The 16,836-nt window shown below is 39.6% G+C and overlaps 2 protein-coding genes across 3 annotated transcripts in view; one reads left to right on the top strand and one right to left on the bottom strand.

Annotated features, from left to right (window-relative positions):
- Positions 1 to 1,960: 1,960 nt before the first annotated feature.
- bfsp1 (beaded filament structural protein 1) lies at positions 1,961 to 13,485 on the top strand. 2 transcript variants are annotated; one of them, XM_026189892.2, is made up of 8 exons: positions 1,961 to 2,518; positions 3,406 to 3,466; positions 3,921 to 4,016; positions 5,684 to 5,776; positions 9,152 to 9,259; positions 10,457 to 10,677; positions 11,631 to 11,722; positions 11,934 to 13,485. In XM_026189892.2, the coding sequence occupies exons 1-8, from the start codon at positions 2,154 to 2,156 to the stop codon at positions 12,929 to 12,931; spliced, it is 2,034 nt and encodes a 677-aa protein (XP_026045677.2). In that variant the 5' UTR covers positions 1,961 to 2,153; the 3' UTR covers positions 12,932 to 13,485. The 2 variants fall into 2 exon arrangements, with proteins under 2 accessions (XP_026045677.2, XP_026045676.2); XM_026189891.2 differs by having other exon boundaries at positions 9,146 to 9,259.
- Positions 13,486 to 14,647: 1,162 nt separating this feature from the next.
- The window catches only part of pcsk2 (proprotein convertase subtilisin/kexin type 2), a 29,182-nt gene continuing 26,993 nt past the window's right edge, over positions 14,648 to 16,836 (bottom strand). The window contains exon 12 of the mRNA XM_026189893.2: positions 14,648 to 15,726. Coding sequence (XP_026045678.1) covers positions 15,237 to 15,726 — 490 coding nt within the window. The 3' untranslated portion in view covers positions 14,648 to 15,236. The remainder of the gene's footprint in view (positions 15,727 to 16,836) is intronic.

Here is a 16,836-nt window from a genome sequence, read left to right as displayed (position 1 = left end):
ATTTAAACATTAAATGTTACCGTCTCATAGCCTAACAGAGACATGGAAATCACTTTAGTTTGTCAGCAGATCATAGTGAAATTATACTGAACGAATAAGAATTCTTGGGGTGTGTTTGCAATTGCGGCACTTTAATTAAAACAAACTTAGCAGCAGATTAGAATCAAATATAAAAACAACCAACATTTTCCACATTACCAAATTAACACATGCATGTTTCAGTGACAATGAAATGCACAGTTTGCACTGCTGTAATTTTACAATTGTGGTTCACTGGCGAAGTACAACTTACAACTTACAAGTTGGACATAAAAAGCTCTGCTAAATATCACAATAAGTGCATGAGAAAGAATCTAATTTTAAAGCGGACAGGGGCTTTCATTTCATTAATAGCAAATTGTCATGTTTCTGCTTCAGAGCCATCTTTTCAGCAAAACACAGAGATTCTACTTTGCTTTTCACTTGACTGAGCTCTGCAATTTGATTTGAAGTTAAAACAAATAACACAATGTGCAAGTACAACATTAAAAGAAAAGTTGTATGTGGTTAGGTCAGGACTTATTTCAGTTATGTCATGGTTCTTGTATTTATTGCTTCTATTGGAAATTAATAAAAACCCATTATTAACAACCTTTTGCGAGGAACCTAGGAGTGATTTTTGACTCTAATCTAACGTTTGACAAACAGATTAATGCTGTAATCAAGACCAGTTTCCTTAACCTTTGGCTACTTGCTAAAGTGAAGCCATTTCTCTATTTTAGAGACTTTGAAAGAGCTATCCATGGCTTCATTTCATCTCGCCTCGACTACTGTAATAGTCTTCACTCTGAAGTTAGTCTGTCATCAATTAGCCATCTGCATCATGATTACTAACTGGCACATGCAAGCGAGGCCACATATCCCCCATACTGGCATCATTACACTGGCTGCCAGTTAGTTTTAGAATTAATTTTAAGATTTTATTATTTATTTTTAAGGCGTTGCACGGGTTAGCACCCTCATACCTTTCTGATCTTTTAAATTGGTACACTCCAATGTAGCTTGCCATCACCAATGTGTGAATGTGTGCGTGAATGGGTGAATGACTGAATGTAGTGTAAAGCACTTTGGGGTCCTTAGGGACTAAGTAAAGTGTTATACAAATAAAGGCCAATTACTCCTGCAAGATCACTGAGGTCTGCGGATCAATTGCTCCTGCCTGTCCCGAGGTCCAGATTTAAGCACAGAGGAGATCGGGCCTTTGCTGCTCCTAAATTGCGGAACAAACTTCCCCTTCACATCAGGACCTCACCAACATTGGACACTTTTAAAACCTGTCTGAAAACCCACTTTTACTCCATGACTTTTAAATCAGAATAAGTTTGTATTACTTTTATTTATCTTACTTCTTACTCAAATCTTTTAATTTTATGATTCTTTTTAACTTTTATCATGTCTGTGTATGTTTTTAAATCTTTTGATTATCTTAATTGTACAGCACCTTGGTCAACATTTGTTGTTTTAAATGTGCTATATAAATAAATTTGACTTTGACTTTGAACAATTGACTATACTGGATATCTCTGTATCTACTCACATGGCTGCTGTAATTGCGTGAATGTTAATACATTTGTTGTGCAATACCTTTGAGGTTATAAACAAAAACAGAATCAATACCAACTTGTAAATATAAACATAAGCAGAATGAGTATCAACAAGTAGCCACTTTCGGCAGGAATTGTTCTCCACACCTCCCACAAACTGCACTACATGAAATTTCCCCTGTGTCCTGTGGTGTGCCAATATCCACGCTGCCAGGGATCTAGAAAGCAGCTGACTAAGAACCAAAACAATGGTATGTGACATCCCAGTGCTTTCGTGGGCTGGCCATTTGTGTTTTCTTTGTGGTTTTGCTTTGTCATCAACAGTATTGCTTTTCTACTTTCTGCCACAAAGGCAACAATAATCTCTGGAAGCCCCCAGGATCAAAGCATGCATGGCAACAGCCAGAGGGTGGTTTGGGGGGCTATTTCGCCATCAGCCACTACTGTGCAGCGCTCAGTCTAGCATGAGACAGCCAAGGGTGAGCAACCAAGTTTTCACACATTAAAGGTGCTAAGGTGGACCAAGCACTCCGGGAATACCACCAGCCCACGGGAGAGAAGCGTGCCATCATGTTTAAGACAAGCTACCGGCATGAGGTGCACAAGGAAAAGTATGAGCGCTCGGATATCTTTGAGGATGATGCTGAAGAATCTGCAGGTATCTCAGCCATCCAGGGCTGGGAGAGCCTCCAGGAGCTCAACAGCCGTTTTGCCCGGTACATCAACAGGGCAAGAGTCTTAGAGCAGCGCAATGCCGTGTTCCGCAAGCAGCTGGAGACACTGCAGCGAATGGAAGAGGCCAGCGGCTTGGAGGAAGCCTTCACAGAGCAGATTGAAGTCAACAGGCAGCGCATTCGAGAGCTGTTCTCCGACCATGCCAAGCTGCAGCGGGAGCTGAAGGATGCTTGCCGCATGCTGGATGAATATACCAACAAGTAAGAGAGTGGGTAGTGGCTGGTGTTTTATGTGCGTAAGGAGTCAAACTTCTTCCTCAGATATGGAGTAATGAGAAAAATGTCGTTACTATAGAAATGTCATTAAAATGCTAATGAACCCAATACTAAGATGATGATGACAATTGTTGCAAGAAGCGTGGCATTTTTAAAAAAAGCCTTCAAATGATCCTATTCTATAAGCAAGAATTGGAATACGGCAGTCAGGAACATTTGTTATAAATGGTTTAAATCATATGTGCTATACTGTGTCACTAGTAATTATAAAACACAATGTTAGACATTAAATTGTGATAATGCCGCGAACTGTATAAAGGAATCAGATTATATACTTTTATATACTTTTTTTCTTTTACCCATAACAAAAAAGCAACACAAGCAAATATCCATCCACCCATTTTCTAATGCTTATCCACTCCAGGGTCATAAGGAAAAGTCTCAAATGTTTGTTAAGTAAAGCCCGAAGTATATCCATGGCTCCAGTATACTATTAGGAAAACAAGGGGGAGGGAGAGAGCGAGATATTTCTTTTGTAAATAAGGTGAATCAGTTGATTAATTGGAACTGTCTAGAAAGGCCTTGTAATCATTTATCTGCAGGCAGTCTTGCTGCATTATTGATCAGTTAAGAATAACATTAACCAGCTTTGGTTGAATTAGCAGATAAAGGCAGGTGGATTTCAGCATGTATAATCGGGATTTTTTTACTATGACACATTACAAATACAACAGAGTTTGTTCAGCTATCCCTTCTCACTGTGAGCTTACCATGTCAGCAGGGCATTATATATAAATAATGTGGTGGTATATAGTGTAATCACTGCACTCTGGCTTTATATGAACACATAAATGAGTTCTTTTGTCATTCAGATACAGAAATGAATGTGATTATCAGGAGCAGCTTCGAGGCACACTGGAACAGTTAAACAAGGTAATATCTATAGTTAAAGCTATGTTTGTTTAAGCACCCCTACAAAAGGACATTTATGACTGCGTTTCAGTAAATGTGCACTGTTACTCTCTAACATTTAAGTGTGGAGCATGTGTAAGTAAAAATATAAAAACCTTCGCTGATGATATTTTGGAAAAATGAAAGTTTGCCTTTTTTCCAATGCATTCTTCTGTATTTTAAAAATTGACGAAAAGCAGAACCACAATGAAAAGATATTTCATCTGAAAAAAAAAATATCAGTATAAAGGATCAGATATAATTCATTTAGATTGAAAATACCAGAGCGCTACCACTATGACACTTTGTGGGACAGTAGAGAATTTTCTTCATTGTTATTTGAATGCAGTCTGCCACTGATGTTTTTGTTAAAGAAAAAAAAATAACATTGTGGCACTCAATTATTTTTTCCTCTCTTGGGTCTCTTTACCTGCAGGAGGCTGACAGCGCTCTGCTGAGAAACCTGGAGTACCAGATCCAGTCTCAGTTTCTGCAGGATGACATCAGTTCCACCAGAGACAGACACAAGAAGGTCAGTACTCTAATGGGAAATGATCAAAGTTAACCTAAACCAAAAAAAGGAAATTACTTATTGAGCTTTGCTAACTACTAATCCTCTTAAGATCTTATTTAATCATACATGAAGTATTCTCAGCAAGAAGGCAGTAAGAGCTCACTGAGATCTGACTTCTATCCTGGCAGTGAATAGTATTAACAGCCATCATAGCGACATAGCAACGAAGCATGTTTGCCTAAGTCACCGAGATTACTATATTCTATTTCATATTTATCTCCTTTTTTATATACATGGCAATATCTTTTCTTGATTGAATACTATGATTGCTACTTGAAAGATTTACAGCGCACCAGATTCTCCTGAGGCTAAATGTAGTCTGCAAAAGCACTACTTTATTAAACATTACTAGAATAACATGGACTTTTTTCTGCATATTTACACGAGATTATCATTGCCTAACTCGTGTTTAGGGTTCATAATTAGCAATGCCAATACTTTAGTTGCTATCAGCAGATATTATACTGCTGAAAAAAAGAAAACGTAGAAAAAAGGCAAAGTCATTGTTGTGCTTTGTGCATTAAGTTTCCTTCAAAACTAATTTGCAGTAACAAATTATGCAAATTTAAAGGGAAAATAAGCAAATGCTGTAATGACGTGGATTAGAGGTTTCTCTAAAAATGCTCTGCTTGTTTATGCCATGTGTCTTTAAAACATCGATTAAAATGGTTAAAACTCTATAAAACACAATTTTTTTTATCAACTACAAACAAAGAGCGCTCATATAATAACCCCCTTTCAGTGTTTAATTACGCTCTGGCATCTTGAAATTGTTTTTTGACAACATAAATAAACTCAAGAGAGTTTTTTTGGTCTCGATTTATTGCCTATTCCCCACTCAGTCCTGTTCCTTTTGACCAGGCAGCCCACCTCAGGCTGCAACTCTTTGTTGTGACTCAAATCCTTGAAATTATTGCCAGTGGATATATTATGATGTTCCTGGGGATTTGTGAATTTACTGTCGGTGATGTGAGCGCGGAAAGTATTGCTCAGAAAATGCTCATCATATGACTGCAAAGCACATAGAAAAAATAAAAATAGACCCTCTTTTGTGATGTAGCAATAGCTAGAAGGTCCAAAACAATGGGTGCAAAAACACTGAAACAAAACAAAACAGCATACTTTGCACAGAATTTCATGCCTAAGCATTTTCTCTCCTTTTTACTTTCACCCAGCGGCGTGTTTGGTAATGAATTAATACATGACTCTGCAATACTGAGATCATGAGCAGATCAATGGGCACTACTGTCAGTGTATTATGTCAGAAATAATAGAGTCCTCTCACATGAATATTGGGCTTGTGGTCTCGAGCTTTGAAGTATCCTTGTGGAAAGACTCTGAGCTCAGCCTATTACAAAAGGATTTGGACAGAAAGTCTCGGCCATGCTCGAAGTAAATGTTGTGCCATTTATAAATACATTTCAGCTAAATGAAAGCCTTTTATCAAATATTTCATTTTCAGCTGATTTTCAATAGATTGTGATAAAGAAAAGAGAAAGGTTTGTTAGCTGAAGATTTTAGTCTACAAAGTGGAAGAGTTACAGATTTATTATTTTTATTTTCATTCTACTTTTGCAGAGTTTTCTTACTAAAACTTTCCTTTTATATTGTCTTTCTCTCCATAGAACCTCGCAGAGATCCAAACCTATGTAAACATTTTAAAGCAAATCAACCAGACGCTCCCCCTTGTTCCCAATGTGTCAGTTGGCATCTCCGAGGTGAGGTCACTAATGCAGTCATTGTGTGTGTGTGTGTGTGTGAGTGTGCATGGCCCTCCCTGGGGGAGAAGATGGTGTTTGCATGTGTGCCAGCCCCGGCTACATGTCTGGGGTTGATGAGGTTACTGGCTTCTCTGTCCAATTGGTTGCCTGTGACTGCATCTGTTTTTGTATACGTGTGTGAGTGCATGTGCAGAAAGCACAGGAGAGAGACAGTCACAGTGCCATCCAGACACATTGACAGGCCTGCAGTATGAGAGTGTCAGGGCACATAATGAAGCAAATGCTGTGAAGAACGGCTGTGCATGCTAATTTTCTAGTAGCGGCGCCACAGTGACAAGCGTTTGTGTGGCAAATTGGAGATTTATTTATATAAACATTTCTCAGAGGCATGTTGACTCTAAATGCAGAAATTGTTTAATTGGTTGGATTAAGTCTCTGCGGGTACTAACAAAGAGCCACAACTCTTGGCTCTGCTGTGCTGAGCTGACATCCAGTGGAAAATAAAGTGTAAGCAAGTGGGCATGACTTGTGCATGTGTGGCAGTTCCAGATGTTTCCACAAAAGACAAAGGAGGACACTGATTGCTGATGAAAATGGAAACTGTGTGGCCTTTGGAATTGACAGACCACTTTGAATTGCTAGATATAATTTTGTTGCACATGTACAATGACAATAAAGGGGTGTTTTATTTTATTCTACACTCTAGTCTAGTCTATTATATTTAACTGGGTTGAAATGGGGGTATTCTTTCTTCTGAAAAAGATAAATGAGGTATTCTTTGGGGTATAGTCACCCTACAGGGAGGTTTCAAGAACATCAAATACATATATACTGCAGATTACTGAAACTACCAGTTTGCCCAGTAAGACTTTAATATGTCACATTGTATTTATGTTGTCTTTCATGTCATCTTGAGCTCTAGAACTCAAAGCATGTCTTTTCAGAGAAATATTTGCATGGCCATTTTTTGAGAAAATTGTGAGACATCACTTCTCCTCAACAAAACTTTAAATCAAATCAAATCAAATCACTTTTATTGTCACATCACATGTGCAGGCACACTGGCACAGCACATGCGAGTGAAATTCTTGTGTGCGAGCCCCACAAGCAACAGAGATGTGCAAACACAACAACACAAACGAGCAAAATACAAGAATGGCCAACCTGAAACTAATAAATATATGTACAATATATAATAGTGTATGCATTTCTGGATGTGTATACTAAATATTTTCCTGTGTGTGTGTGTGTGTGTGTGTGTGTGTGTGTGTGTGTGTGTGTGTGTGTGTGTGTGTGTGTGTGTGTGTGTGTGTGTATACACATTTTTACAAATTAAATAGTAAAAAAAAAAAAAAATAATAATAATAATAATAATAATAATAAAATATATAAAATATACAGAGTTGAATATGTGCAAAACAAGTGGCATTTATATACAGTATGGAGTGCATAATGTTGAAGTTCCAGTAGTGAAGCTGAGGTGTCTATGACGTGTTCAGCAGTCTGATGGCCTGATGGAAAAAGCTGTCTCTCAGTCTGCTGGTACGGGACCCGATGCTGCAGAACCTCCTTCCTGATGGAAGTAGTCTGAACAGTTTATGGCTGGGGTGACTGGAGTCCTTGATGATCCTCCCCGCTTTCCTCAGGCAGCGCTTCCTGTAGATGTCTTGGAGGGAGGGAAGCTCACCTCCAATTATCCGTTCAGAGCACCGCACTACTCGCTGGAGAGCTTTGCAGTTGTAGGCGGTGCTGTTGCCATACCAGGTGGTGATGCATCCAGTGAGGATGCTCTCAATGGCGCAGTGATAGAAGGTCCTGAGGATGCGGGGGCTCATGCCGAATCTTTTCAGTCTCCTGAGAAAGAAGAGGCGCTGCTGCGCCTTCTTCACTGTTTTGTTTGTGTGTACTGACCACGTAAGATCCTCAGCCAGATGTACTCCAAGGAACCGGAAGCTGCTCACTCTCTCCACAGCAGCGCCGTTGATGGTGATGGGGGTGTGTACTTCTCTGCACCTCCGGAAGTCCACTATCAACTCCTTTGTCTTTGCGACGTTGAGGGTGAGATGGTTGTCTTGACACCAGTGGGTCAGGGCGCTGACCTCCTCCCTGAGAACCCCAGTAGTTGTATTGCGGAGTCCGGTACCTTGTCCGATAGCCAGGTTTCTGTGAGGCAGATCACGCAGCAGTCCCGCATCTCTCGCTGGAATGAGATCCGTGCCCGAAGCTCGCACAGCTTGTTCTCCAGAGACTGCACATTAGCCAGTAATAAACTGGGTAACGGTGGTCTGTTAGTGCGCCGTCTCAGTCGAACCAGAACGCCAGATCTTCTCCCTCTGCGTCGGCGTTTGCGGCCTCCAGGGCCAGAGAACAAAGGCGTCTCAGGTGAGATGAATGGGGGGTCTGCAAACGGAGCGTCCGTGTTGCAAAACTTGAACTCCGGAAAGTTATAAGAAAGACCGTCTTTTATGTCTAGTAAGGTTTGTCGGTCGTACACAAGGAGACAAGTGCTGCTCGTGAAAAAATAAAGGAAAAGTAAAATTAATAATATTTATTGGTAGCAGTAATTAGTTTAAAGTACATGTGAAGTGTTTTGTATGTTTCTTGGTTTCTTTTTAGTTGTTTTGAATGGAAAAAATGAAATAAACGTATTTCTCTAAACCTTTAAGCTATATAATAACAATTAAGCTATTTCAGTCTTATAAATGGATGCCTTTTAAAGGACAGAGAAGCACACCAGCTTGTGACTTCAGTGATGCAGATGTGACTGTCTCTATCTTTCAGGCAAGATTTAAAAAAAACCCCATTCTGGGCACATTGTGAGCCAAGCTGATCTCTGTATACTGTATTTGACTAACTGACCTGCCAGCTGTTTGAATGCCTTGCCATGAATGTAATGTGAGTAACTATGAACATTTATCAGATCCCAATTTATCTTTATTTCTACTTGCAGCCTTTAGTTTAAGATGACCTAAAAAGTGTAAATTTCAGAAACGTCCTCTTAGCTTAACCTTTTATTGACAGCAGAACAGCCGTACGTATTAGAGATTGTCAGAGTAGTACAGACTTTTACTGCAGTAGCTGATGATACGTTTCAAGTATGGATTGGAAAAAAATGTACAAATGTTAATAATGTCACTTTCAACGACAACAGCAGAAAAGCCAGTAAGTATTGAAAATTACAAACTGTTAGATCTAAAAGGAATGCATTTCAAATTAACATAAAAAGCCACAAAATTCATTGAAAATTCCTTACTTCGGGAAGAGAGACCTTACTGCTGGCTAAGTATGTGTGGTATTACCTTCATTTTGTAGAGACACACTGCATTTGTCTGCATGTCTTCACTGATTTGTGCTCCATGTGTGAAGGAGCAGGAGAAGCTGTTGGCCCAAAAAAAAGTACCAGTGCTACAGAGTCAGCTGGAGGAATACAAGAGTGCCCTCTGCCAGCTGCAGGCCCAGAAACAGCGACTACAGACTGAGGTGGGTCACCATGACAACAGGAGGTTTCGCCTTAATTACATCATGTTTTTTCTTTTTTCTTTTATTTCCTTTGCTCTTTTTTTTATTGCCAAGCTGATATTTATAGAAGCACACAAAAGGATTTCTCAAAGGAGCCAAGAGTGTTTTTATTAGAGGAAAACTATATTCCACAAAGACCAGTCCAAACTCCCAGTGGCTGCTGTAACTAAGCTCACTTTTAGAGTTAACTGATGATTCATTTGGTCTAATTCTGCAAACATTATTCAGTTGCAAAATACACATCTGAAAGACTACAATATCACACTGCTCATTATTTGATTTTTCTCAGACCAAAATTCCAAAATCAGAATTTATTCTGATATCTTTGCACATTTGAAAAGCTGCATTTTGTGTGCTTTTGTGCTGCGTATGTATTTCCTTGTCTAATTAATCAATCCTTTCCATTCTAATGCATAGAGTGGGCTGTTATACAATTTATTTACAATAGTTTGCATTTTTCAGTATATATATATCAATCCACTGTTCTATAAATTGTGTTTCAGTCTTTTTTTTCTACACTTGGATCTGTAAGATATCCATATCAGTGGACATCCTTAGATATAAATACAACTCTCGCTCTAAGTGCAAAATCCTGGACTGAGAAATAAGGATCCTTTAAAGCTATTCTAGTAAAATTCAAAAGTTGAAACACGAAGATTGAAATGGAGGTTACAGGTTCCCTTTAAATAGGTTTTCACCTAACCACGTCATTATGTCACAGCAAAAGATGCCGCAAATGTGCCAGTAGGTGTCAGCAACGGCCCTGCTATGGAAGATTAATAAGCTAAAAGGTAGAGTTTTGTCAAAGTAGTGTGTCCTTTCATGAAAGAGAAACACAGCAGTGCTTTATTTCAATAGCACAGATAACTCAAAAATAAATATATTGTCTGCACTGATTTCAAAGCACGTTCTTTCATCTGGCTGTGTTGCTTTTGATATAAAACCTCTGCTATATGCACAAATAACAATCTTCAGTCAGCTTTCGTTATGCACTTTACATACCTGTCTATTTGATCCTGCAGGTATAATAAAGATGCATACAGTGGCATTTAGTTCATTCTCAATATTTCTTAGACACATTGCATTACCGCTAATAACGTGAATTTCTCCTTGAAATCACCCTTGTCTATTCTTCTCTGCCTCTTTCTATTCTATCAGAGTACAATGTTGGAGCAAGCCATCAAAAACACCCAGGAGAGCTATGACGATGAGATCCAAATGTACAATGAGAAAATCGAATCTCTGCGGAAAGAGATTGAGGAAACTGAGAGGTCCTTGGAGAAGTACACCAACGAATGTCGCCACCTGGCAATGTATCAGACATCCCTTGAGAATGAGCTGGAGAGGTACAAGAGGATCATTGAGAATGAAGATAACAGGTAAGCTAACACCACTTTGCTTCTATTACACCTAAAGACACACTCGCACACACCTGAATGAGAACATTAGTTGCTCACTTCACTGAGTGATCACTAACAGGAATGTCACATACTGCTGGTGCCCAGTAAATCTGATACAGAGCAATAAATTCATTTAAACGAACAAATTATCACATGGCTAAAAAGGTTTAATCACACAGTCAGCGTGAGCATAGTCTTGCAGCTGCTAAAATAAATGTAATTTAAAAATAATAATAATAAATTTTAAAAAATAAATTAATTTTCTGAGATCAGCATAGATTCAGGCAGTGCACACTTCTGTAAATATGATCTCTCTTAGGACCCTACAATAATAGAGAGAAACAATCAGAGAGCCCTCTATGAGAAAGCCTTTGGCAATGGAGCTGTTTTTATTAACAGGCTGAGAAGTGATGGGAAAAAGAAAAGAAAAAATAGAACACGTTCAAAACAAGACAAATTTGATGTACCTCTTGCAAAATATCCTTTTAATTGTGTGTAAAAACTTCAAAATGTAAAACATTAATACTGTCATGGGTAATTTGTAATTGGACAAGTATTTTTATGTATCACCTTTGTGGCTTTTTTGACACTTAAAGCCAAAACTGCCAGCATAACTTCCAGGGTCACTTTCTTGAAAGACCTTTGGTCACTTGGCCTAAGGCGTCGAAGGAGGTTAGATTTGCTCCTTGTGACACTCAGTAGGTTTATTTTCTCTGCACAATCCACCAACAGATGGCACCGTGTGACAACAAATGTGTCCTTCCTTACCAGCTCAAGGCTTTTTGTTTTCATGTAAGATTGCCTATATTTAGGTCATTTTATGTGTTATGTGTTATTTCATACTTTGAATCATATGAATGATCAGGTTCCTCTGCACAGGAAAACTGTTCAGAACATCACCGTGTAACAATTTACTGCTCCCTTTCCTGTAGGTTGAATTCAGCAATAATTGGCACTCCCATTACCCTGCTTACCCCTAATTACCGCTACACTCCCAGATCTACTGCATCAAGCAGAGGGAGAGGTAAGATCACCAAGAACACAAAACATAAAACAGCTAGTTTCAGTCGCAGTCGTTATAGTTGAGACACCAACATGTGTCCTTAAAGATTATGTCTAACAAAAGCAATTTCCTTATAATATTTAGAATGTACAAAGATTTAATAGTGCTGGTGTATACATTTTTAAATTTTATTTATTTATATCTAGTTGACCTAAACCTCATTTGTGTCTAGATATCACACAGGCTATTCAGGAGATCACCAGTATCAAGCCACGACAGAAGATAATGGTTAAGAAGGGCCTGAAGAAGAAGGATCTGACCCCAAAAGATGTGATGGATAGTGGCCAGGAGGAAGAAAACAGAGCCAGTGGAGAGGGTCCAAATGAAGAAACGAAGGGGGTCAAGTCTGAGGAGGTGCAAGAGGAGGGGGTGAAGAGAGAAGAGCAGAGACCTGCTTTCGGTGGAGTGTCTCCACAGGATGTTCCAGATGGAGCTCAGATTAGCAAAGCCTTTGACACTCTCTGTAACATTGTCAGAGAAAGAATGAGGAAATACAAGAAGCCTGAACCAATCGCTGATTTCTACACCAAGGGTCGTTATGTGCTTGTCACCGGTGACGGAAGCTACCTAGATCCCTGCTTCTACACCTCCACACCATCAGCTGGCCACATCTTTGTTACTATCAGAGATGGAATGATGGCTCCCTATGAACCTTATGGGCGTGACACACCATCCCCTCCACCTCCTCAACCCATGATAGATCCTAGGCCTCTCAGTCCAACCGTGCCCACCTCTGGAGGAGAAGGAAAGGAGGATAAAAAGGGTGGAATACAAAAGGATAATGGAGAAAAAGGTAAAAACAACAATAGAGAGCCTCAACCTCACTCAAAGGAGCCAAGACCAGTATCTCCACCCTCTGGCCCAAGCTCTGGCCCCAAAGATCCCACCCCAGGTGCTAAACATCCCAAGAAAACTAGGGATGACAACGGCCCAAGCGGGCCCACTCCAAAGCCTGCACCTCGTGGTGCCAGCACCAGCTCCAGTTCAAGTTCCAGCACTAGCACCAGCACCAGCTCGACTAGCTTTACTCCAGATGCCATGACTTACGAGAAGGTGGAGGTTGTGGAGTCTGTGGAAAAGTTCTCCAATGGCCGCAAGATGAAAGGTTATGAGGAAACTTCCGTGGTGGTGGAGACCATGATTGAGAAGTCCAGCAAGAAGAAACACTGAAACCATGTCACCTGACATAAAGGGTCAGAAAACCAGGACCCTACATGAGACAGGTTCTCTAGCTGGAAGATAATATTGATACACTCGGACTTCATAACCACCACTGTTTCTAAAACTACTGTTTTAACTCTAATGTTCTTGTCTCTTAGGGAGACCATCCACACATAAAGAGCAACTAGACATTCCTGCTTTGATAAACATTGCTCTTCCATTTGCTTGCAGTCTCTGGTCTTGCGTCCAGAATATGTTTTGCTGGTTCCATAAGTACTGCTGTTGTTGTTCGAGATATTCACCCATACTCATGCTGAGTCCTTTACTGTCTGAAAACTTGGAACAATGAAAAAAACAAAGCGCCACCTATAAAAAGAGAGAAAAAACACAAAAAACTGAAAACAAAAAGCTGGGCCACCCTTTTTGAACTATGTCTTAGAACTCTGACCTTCCCCTTTTTAGCTCAATTGTTCAATTGGATGCCACTGCCTGCCCTCAGCACAATTTTGCTGTGTATTAATTTGCTTTGATATATTTAATAATAAAAAAGACCCAAACATCAATTGATACATTGTTGTGTTTGCCTTCACATAACCAACATGTAGCAAGCACCTTATACGTTCTGTTAATATATGATAAAAGTCTTTTTTACTGGACATTGTAGGTGCCTTTGAACATTTACAAATGGCTTAGAAGGTCTCACTGCAAAGGCTGCAGCAAAAAGAATAATAGGATTTTTTTAATGTGACCTTACCTTGTTCATAATGTAAGACAATTGTAGGAGACAAATATGATACAGAGTATGTAAAACACTTCAGAGAAGATTTCTAAGATGTATTTGAACAGATTAGTCTGAAATCTCACTTTATAAAAATGTATATATTACTTGGATTACTGCTATTAATTGTGCTAACTTATTTGAGTAAGATTGAATAATGGCTGAGATAATTAAAAGTCTCCATGCTAGTAATGGTCTTTTTCCACATTCTCTCCTCATACATGAACACTGATTTAAATTTCTGCCCAACAGAGGAAGTGGAAGTAAGCTGTAAAAGCAATTTACTGACATTAGATTTTAAGAGCAACAGTTGCTTACTTACATACCGAACTGCACACTGAAATTAGCACAGGCATTAGCATTCATTTTGGATTATGAGGCAGCCTGATGAATGCATATCTGATATTCACATTGCTTTTAGTTCGGGTTGCATCTGGGTAGCTAGTTCAGACAATTGCTAACTTTCTGCTCTTTGCTGCTGCTCGTTTTTCATCCTGAAAGAGTTTGTTTTGTAGGAAAGTAAGTGTTTTAGCTCTCTTTAGACGATCCTTATTTACATCCTAAAACATATGTCCAGAAAACACTTTATTTACTGAGTGAAGCCTCTTTGTTTTAAATATTTACAGTCAATAGGCTGTAAATAATTTATATGACAGTGATTTATTGGTGCTACATTTTGCTTCTATAAATAAAGGAAGTGTCTATAGTACCTAGGCAAGGAGCCTTTTAGGGGGGTTATTCTGTTTATTGAACAGCACAATACAGAATGAAAGAAGCCTGGGAAAGATTAGACGATTTCACTTGTTGATGTGTTTTACAGTAGGGTGACTGCTATCCCACGGTGATCCTGCCTGTGCTCCAGTTTTAGTGGAGCACAGGCAGCATCATGTAACCGAGAATGGCTGGTTTTCTACATGCATTCACTGTATTTCAAATCACTCAAGTGCTTTAATAAACAGCTGAATAGATTTATTATAGTCCATCAAAGATTATGAAATATGAACTGATGACTACAGGCTGCAAAATGAATTACACATTCTTTCCATGTTTATATAAACAGTGCATGTCACAAAAATATAAACAGAAAGAAATAGCACTGCTCTGTTTGCAAGATATTAAACTTTAAGTAGAATGGCACAGAAAATCATTTACAGTCACAAACTGTACAACATTTGGCAGAAGAGAGGTGTAGGGCAGTTAAAGCAAGAGCATGAAAGAGTGGCTTGTGTTTGCTTTATGTACAGTTCTGTAGAGTGTAAAAACCCAAGTGATATAGTTTGTTTTCTCTCTATAGAATAGATTATTGAAGGTTACACTTTTATCATGACTGGATTACAAGAAACATTCATCGAAGGGGCTAATTTTAACATCTGATAACAAAAATCAGAGACAGGAGAGGAACGGAGGTAGACCAAAGGGAGGATAACAAGGGACTTAGGAGAACTTAAGAGATGCAGTGAAATTTTAGAGAAGGACAGAGCGAGACTGCAGAAGGAAGATAGGTGATAGGTGAGCTGGCAACATGCAGATGGGATTCTAGTTGTTTTTACTGAGCAAACTCTTCAGACTTCTCTCTACAGCCTCATCCAGCTCCTCCTCCAGCTCCTCCTTTTTGGACATGGCCAGTTTGGACTGATAATCACGTACTATCTGGTCTATATAAGGGGCACTTTGTGTTCCGTGCAGCATGAGAGTCCACTCCTTCAGGACCCCTCGCTGTGGCTCGTCACCCTGAAAGCCCACCTCAAGGACCCAGGTCCCACGGGGGTCCTCTCCCCAGGTATGCGTGGTCATGAAGGGCCACTTGTCAAAGCCCACCTTGGAGTCATCATCACGGGGCCTTCGGCTCAACAGTATGGATTTTGTGCCCATTGGTGAGGTCATGTTGATGTTGAGGTCACCACGGCGGCTGGCATTGACAGTGACTACAGTCTGAACATGCTCCAGGTAGCGGACAAAGTTGTCCTTTCCCTGACAGGCTTCAGTGGTTATGGCCAGCACCAGCTTGTTACCAGACTGGATTTTACTGGGGAAGAAGAATCAGATTGGAGAAATGAAAACTACATGTTAGAGAAACATAGCAAAGTAACATAACAGCTATGAAAGAGAATGATGAAACAAGACCATGTAGTATGTGTAGTAAGTATTATATGGCCCTGGACAATGGCACTGGGAATCCCTGAATGTAATCGTGAGAGAACAGGTGAAAGAACCGTTACCTTTTACCTGCTCTTATTTTAATGTTCCAGTAAATACAGCACCTGACCTATTTTTTCAATAGAACCAGCCAACCCTGGCAAAAAAAGGAAGCGCCTTTTTTTCTTGTTCCCTCATTGCACAAAAGCATTCATGACTGTCATGTCTGATTAATTTACTCTGTACTTTTTTTGTTGCAGTGAGAATAATATGCTCTTTGGTCAACACTAAAAGACCACATACTTGATATTCTAGAAGTAACCAGTTTGCAATGAGTCTAAAGCTTGTTTTCCAAAATTTAGAGCACAGATGTCATAATTTCTTCTTACTCAGTAATTTCACAGGTGTTCCCTATTTGCTAAATTGACTGGTAGTTGCATAGCACCTTTTTACTACAAGTCTCACACAGTGCTTTTATTCTAATAGACGTCTATTATTGCATATGATCAAAATTTCTACTGATTTCTAGGCTCATCATGAGATTTGCTGTTTGCTATGATAGCTGGTTTCTCAAGTGTTGTCGCTTTTTGGTTGGTAAGACATACTTTTATAATTCCCTGGGTGATGGGAAGAAAGAGTGGGAACACAGCAGGGTAGGGGTGGTGGCCAAAGGCTGTGAAGAGGCTTAATAACATTATTAGAGGCTAAGGCCACATCACAGCAGTGGGAAATGGGCCTGGTTTAGGGGGTGAAGAGAGGGAAGCAGAGAAGAAACACAGAAACTGAGAGAGAGAGACGCATGGAACAGCATTCAGTTTGAAAAATGATTAATAGGGCGCTATGCAGAGCACAGCGAGGTGAGTGCAGTGGTGAGCTGATTAAGTAAATTGCTATTCCCAGAAAAACAGAACAGCTCGTAGCGCAGTACTGCACAACAAGTTACACCCTGTGATAAGAAATTTGACATAGCCAAATATAAGAGCTTTGTTTTTTCTCCATC

This window comes from Astatotilapia calliptera, chromosome 13, assembly GCF_964374335.1.
Source record: "Astatotilapia calliptera chromosome 13, fAstCal68.1, whole genome shotgun sequence".
NCBI classification, from domain to species: domain Eukaryota; kingdom Metazoa; phylum Chordata; class Actinopteri; order Cichliformes; family Cichlidae; genus Astatotilapia; species Astatotilapia calliptera.
The sequence above is the reverse complement of the archived record's forward strand: the minus strand, read 5'-3'. Positions and strand labels throughout refer to the sequence as shown.

What these genes read in the sequence shown, in the direction of transcription:
- bfsp1 (XM_026189891.2), top strand. Translation starts at nt 2,154, where the DNA reads ATGTTTAAGACAAGCTACCGGCATGAGGTGCACAAGGAAAAGTATGAG. An exon ending in AACAGCGACTACAGACTGAG is followed by an intron (nt 9,260 to 10,456) that starts GTGGGTCACCAT and finishes CTATTCTATCAG; the next exon opens with AGTACAATGTTGGAGCAAGC. An exon ending in TGCATCAAGCAGAGGGAGAG is followed by an intron (nt 11,723 to 11,933) that starts GTAAGATCACCA and finishes ATTTGTGTCTAG; the next exon opens with ATATCACACAGGCTATTCAG.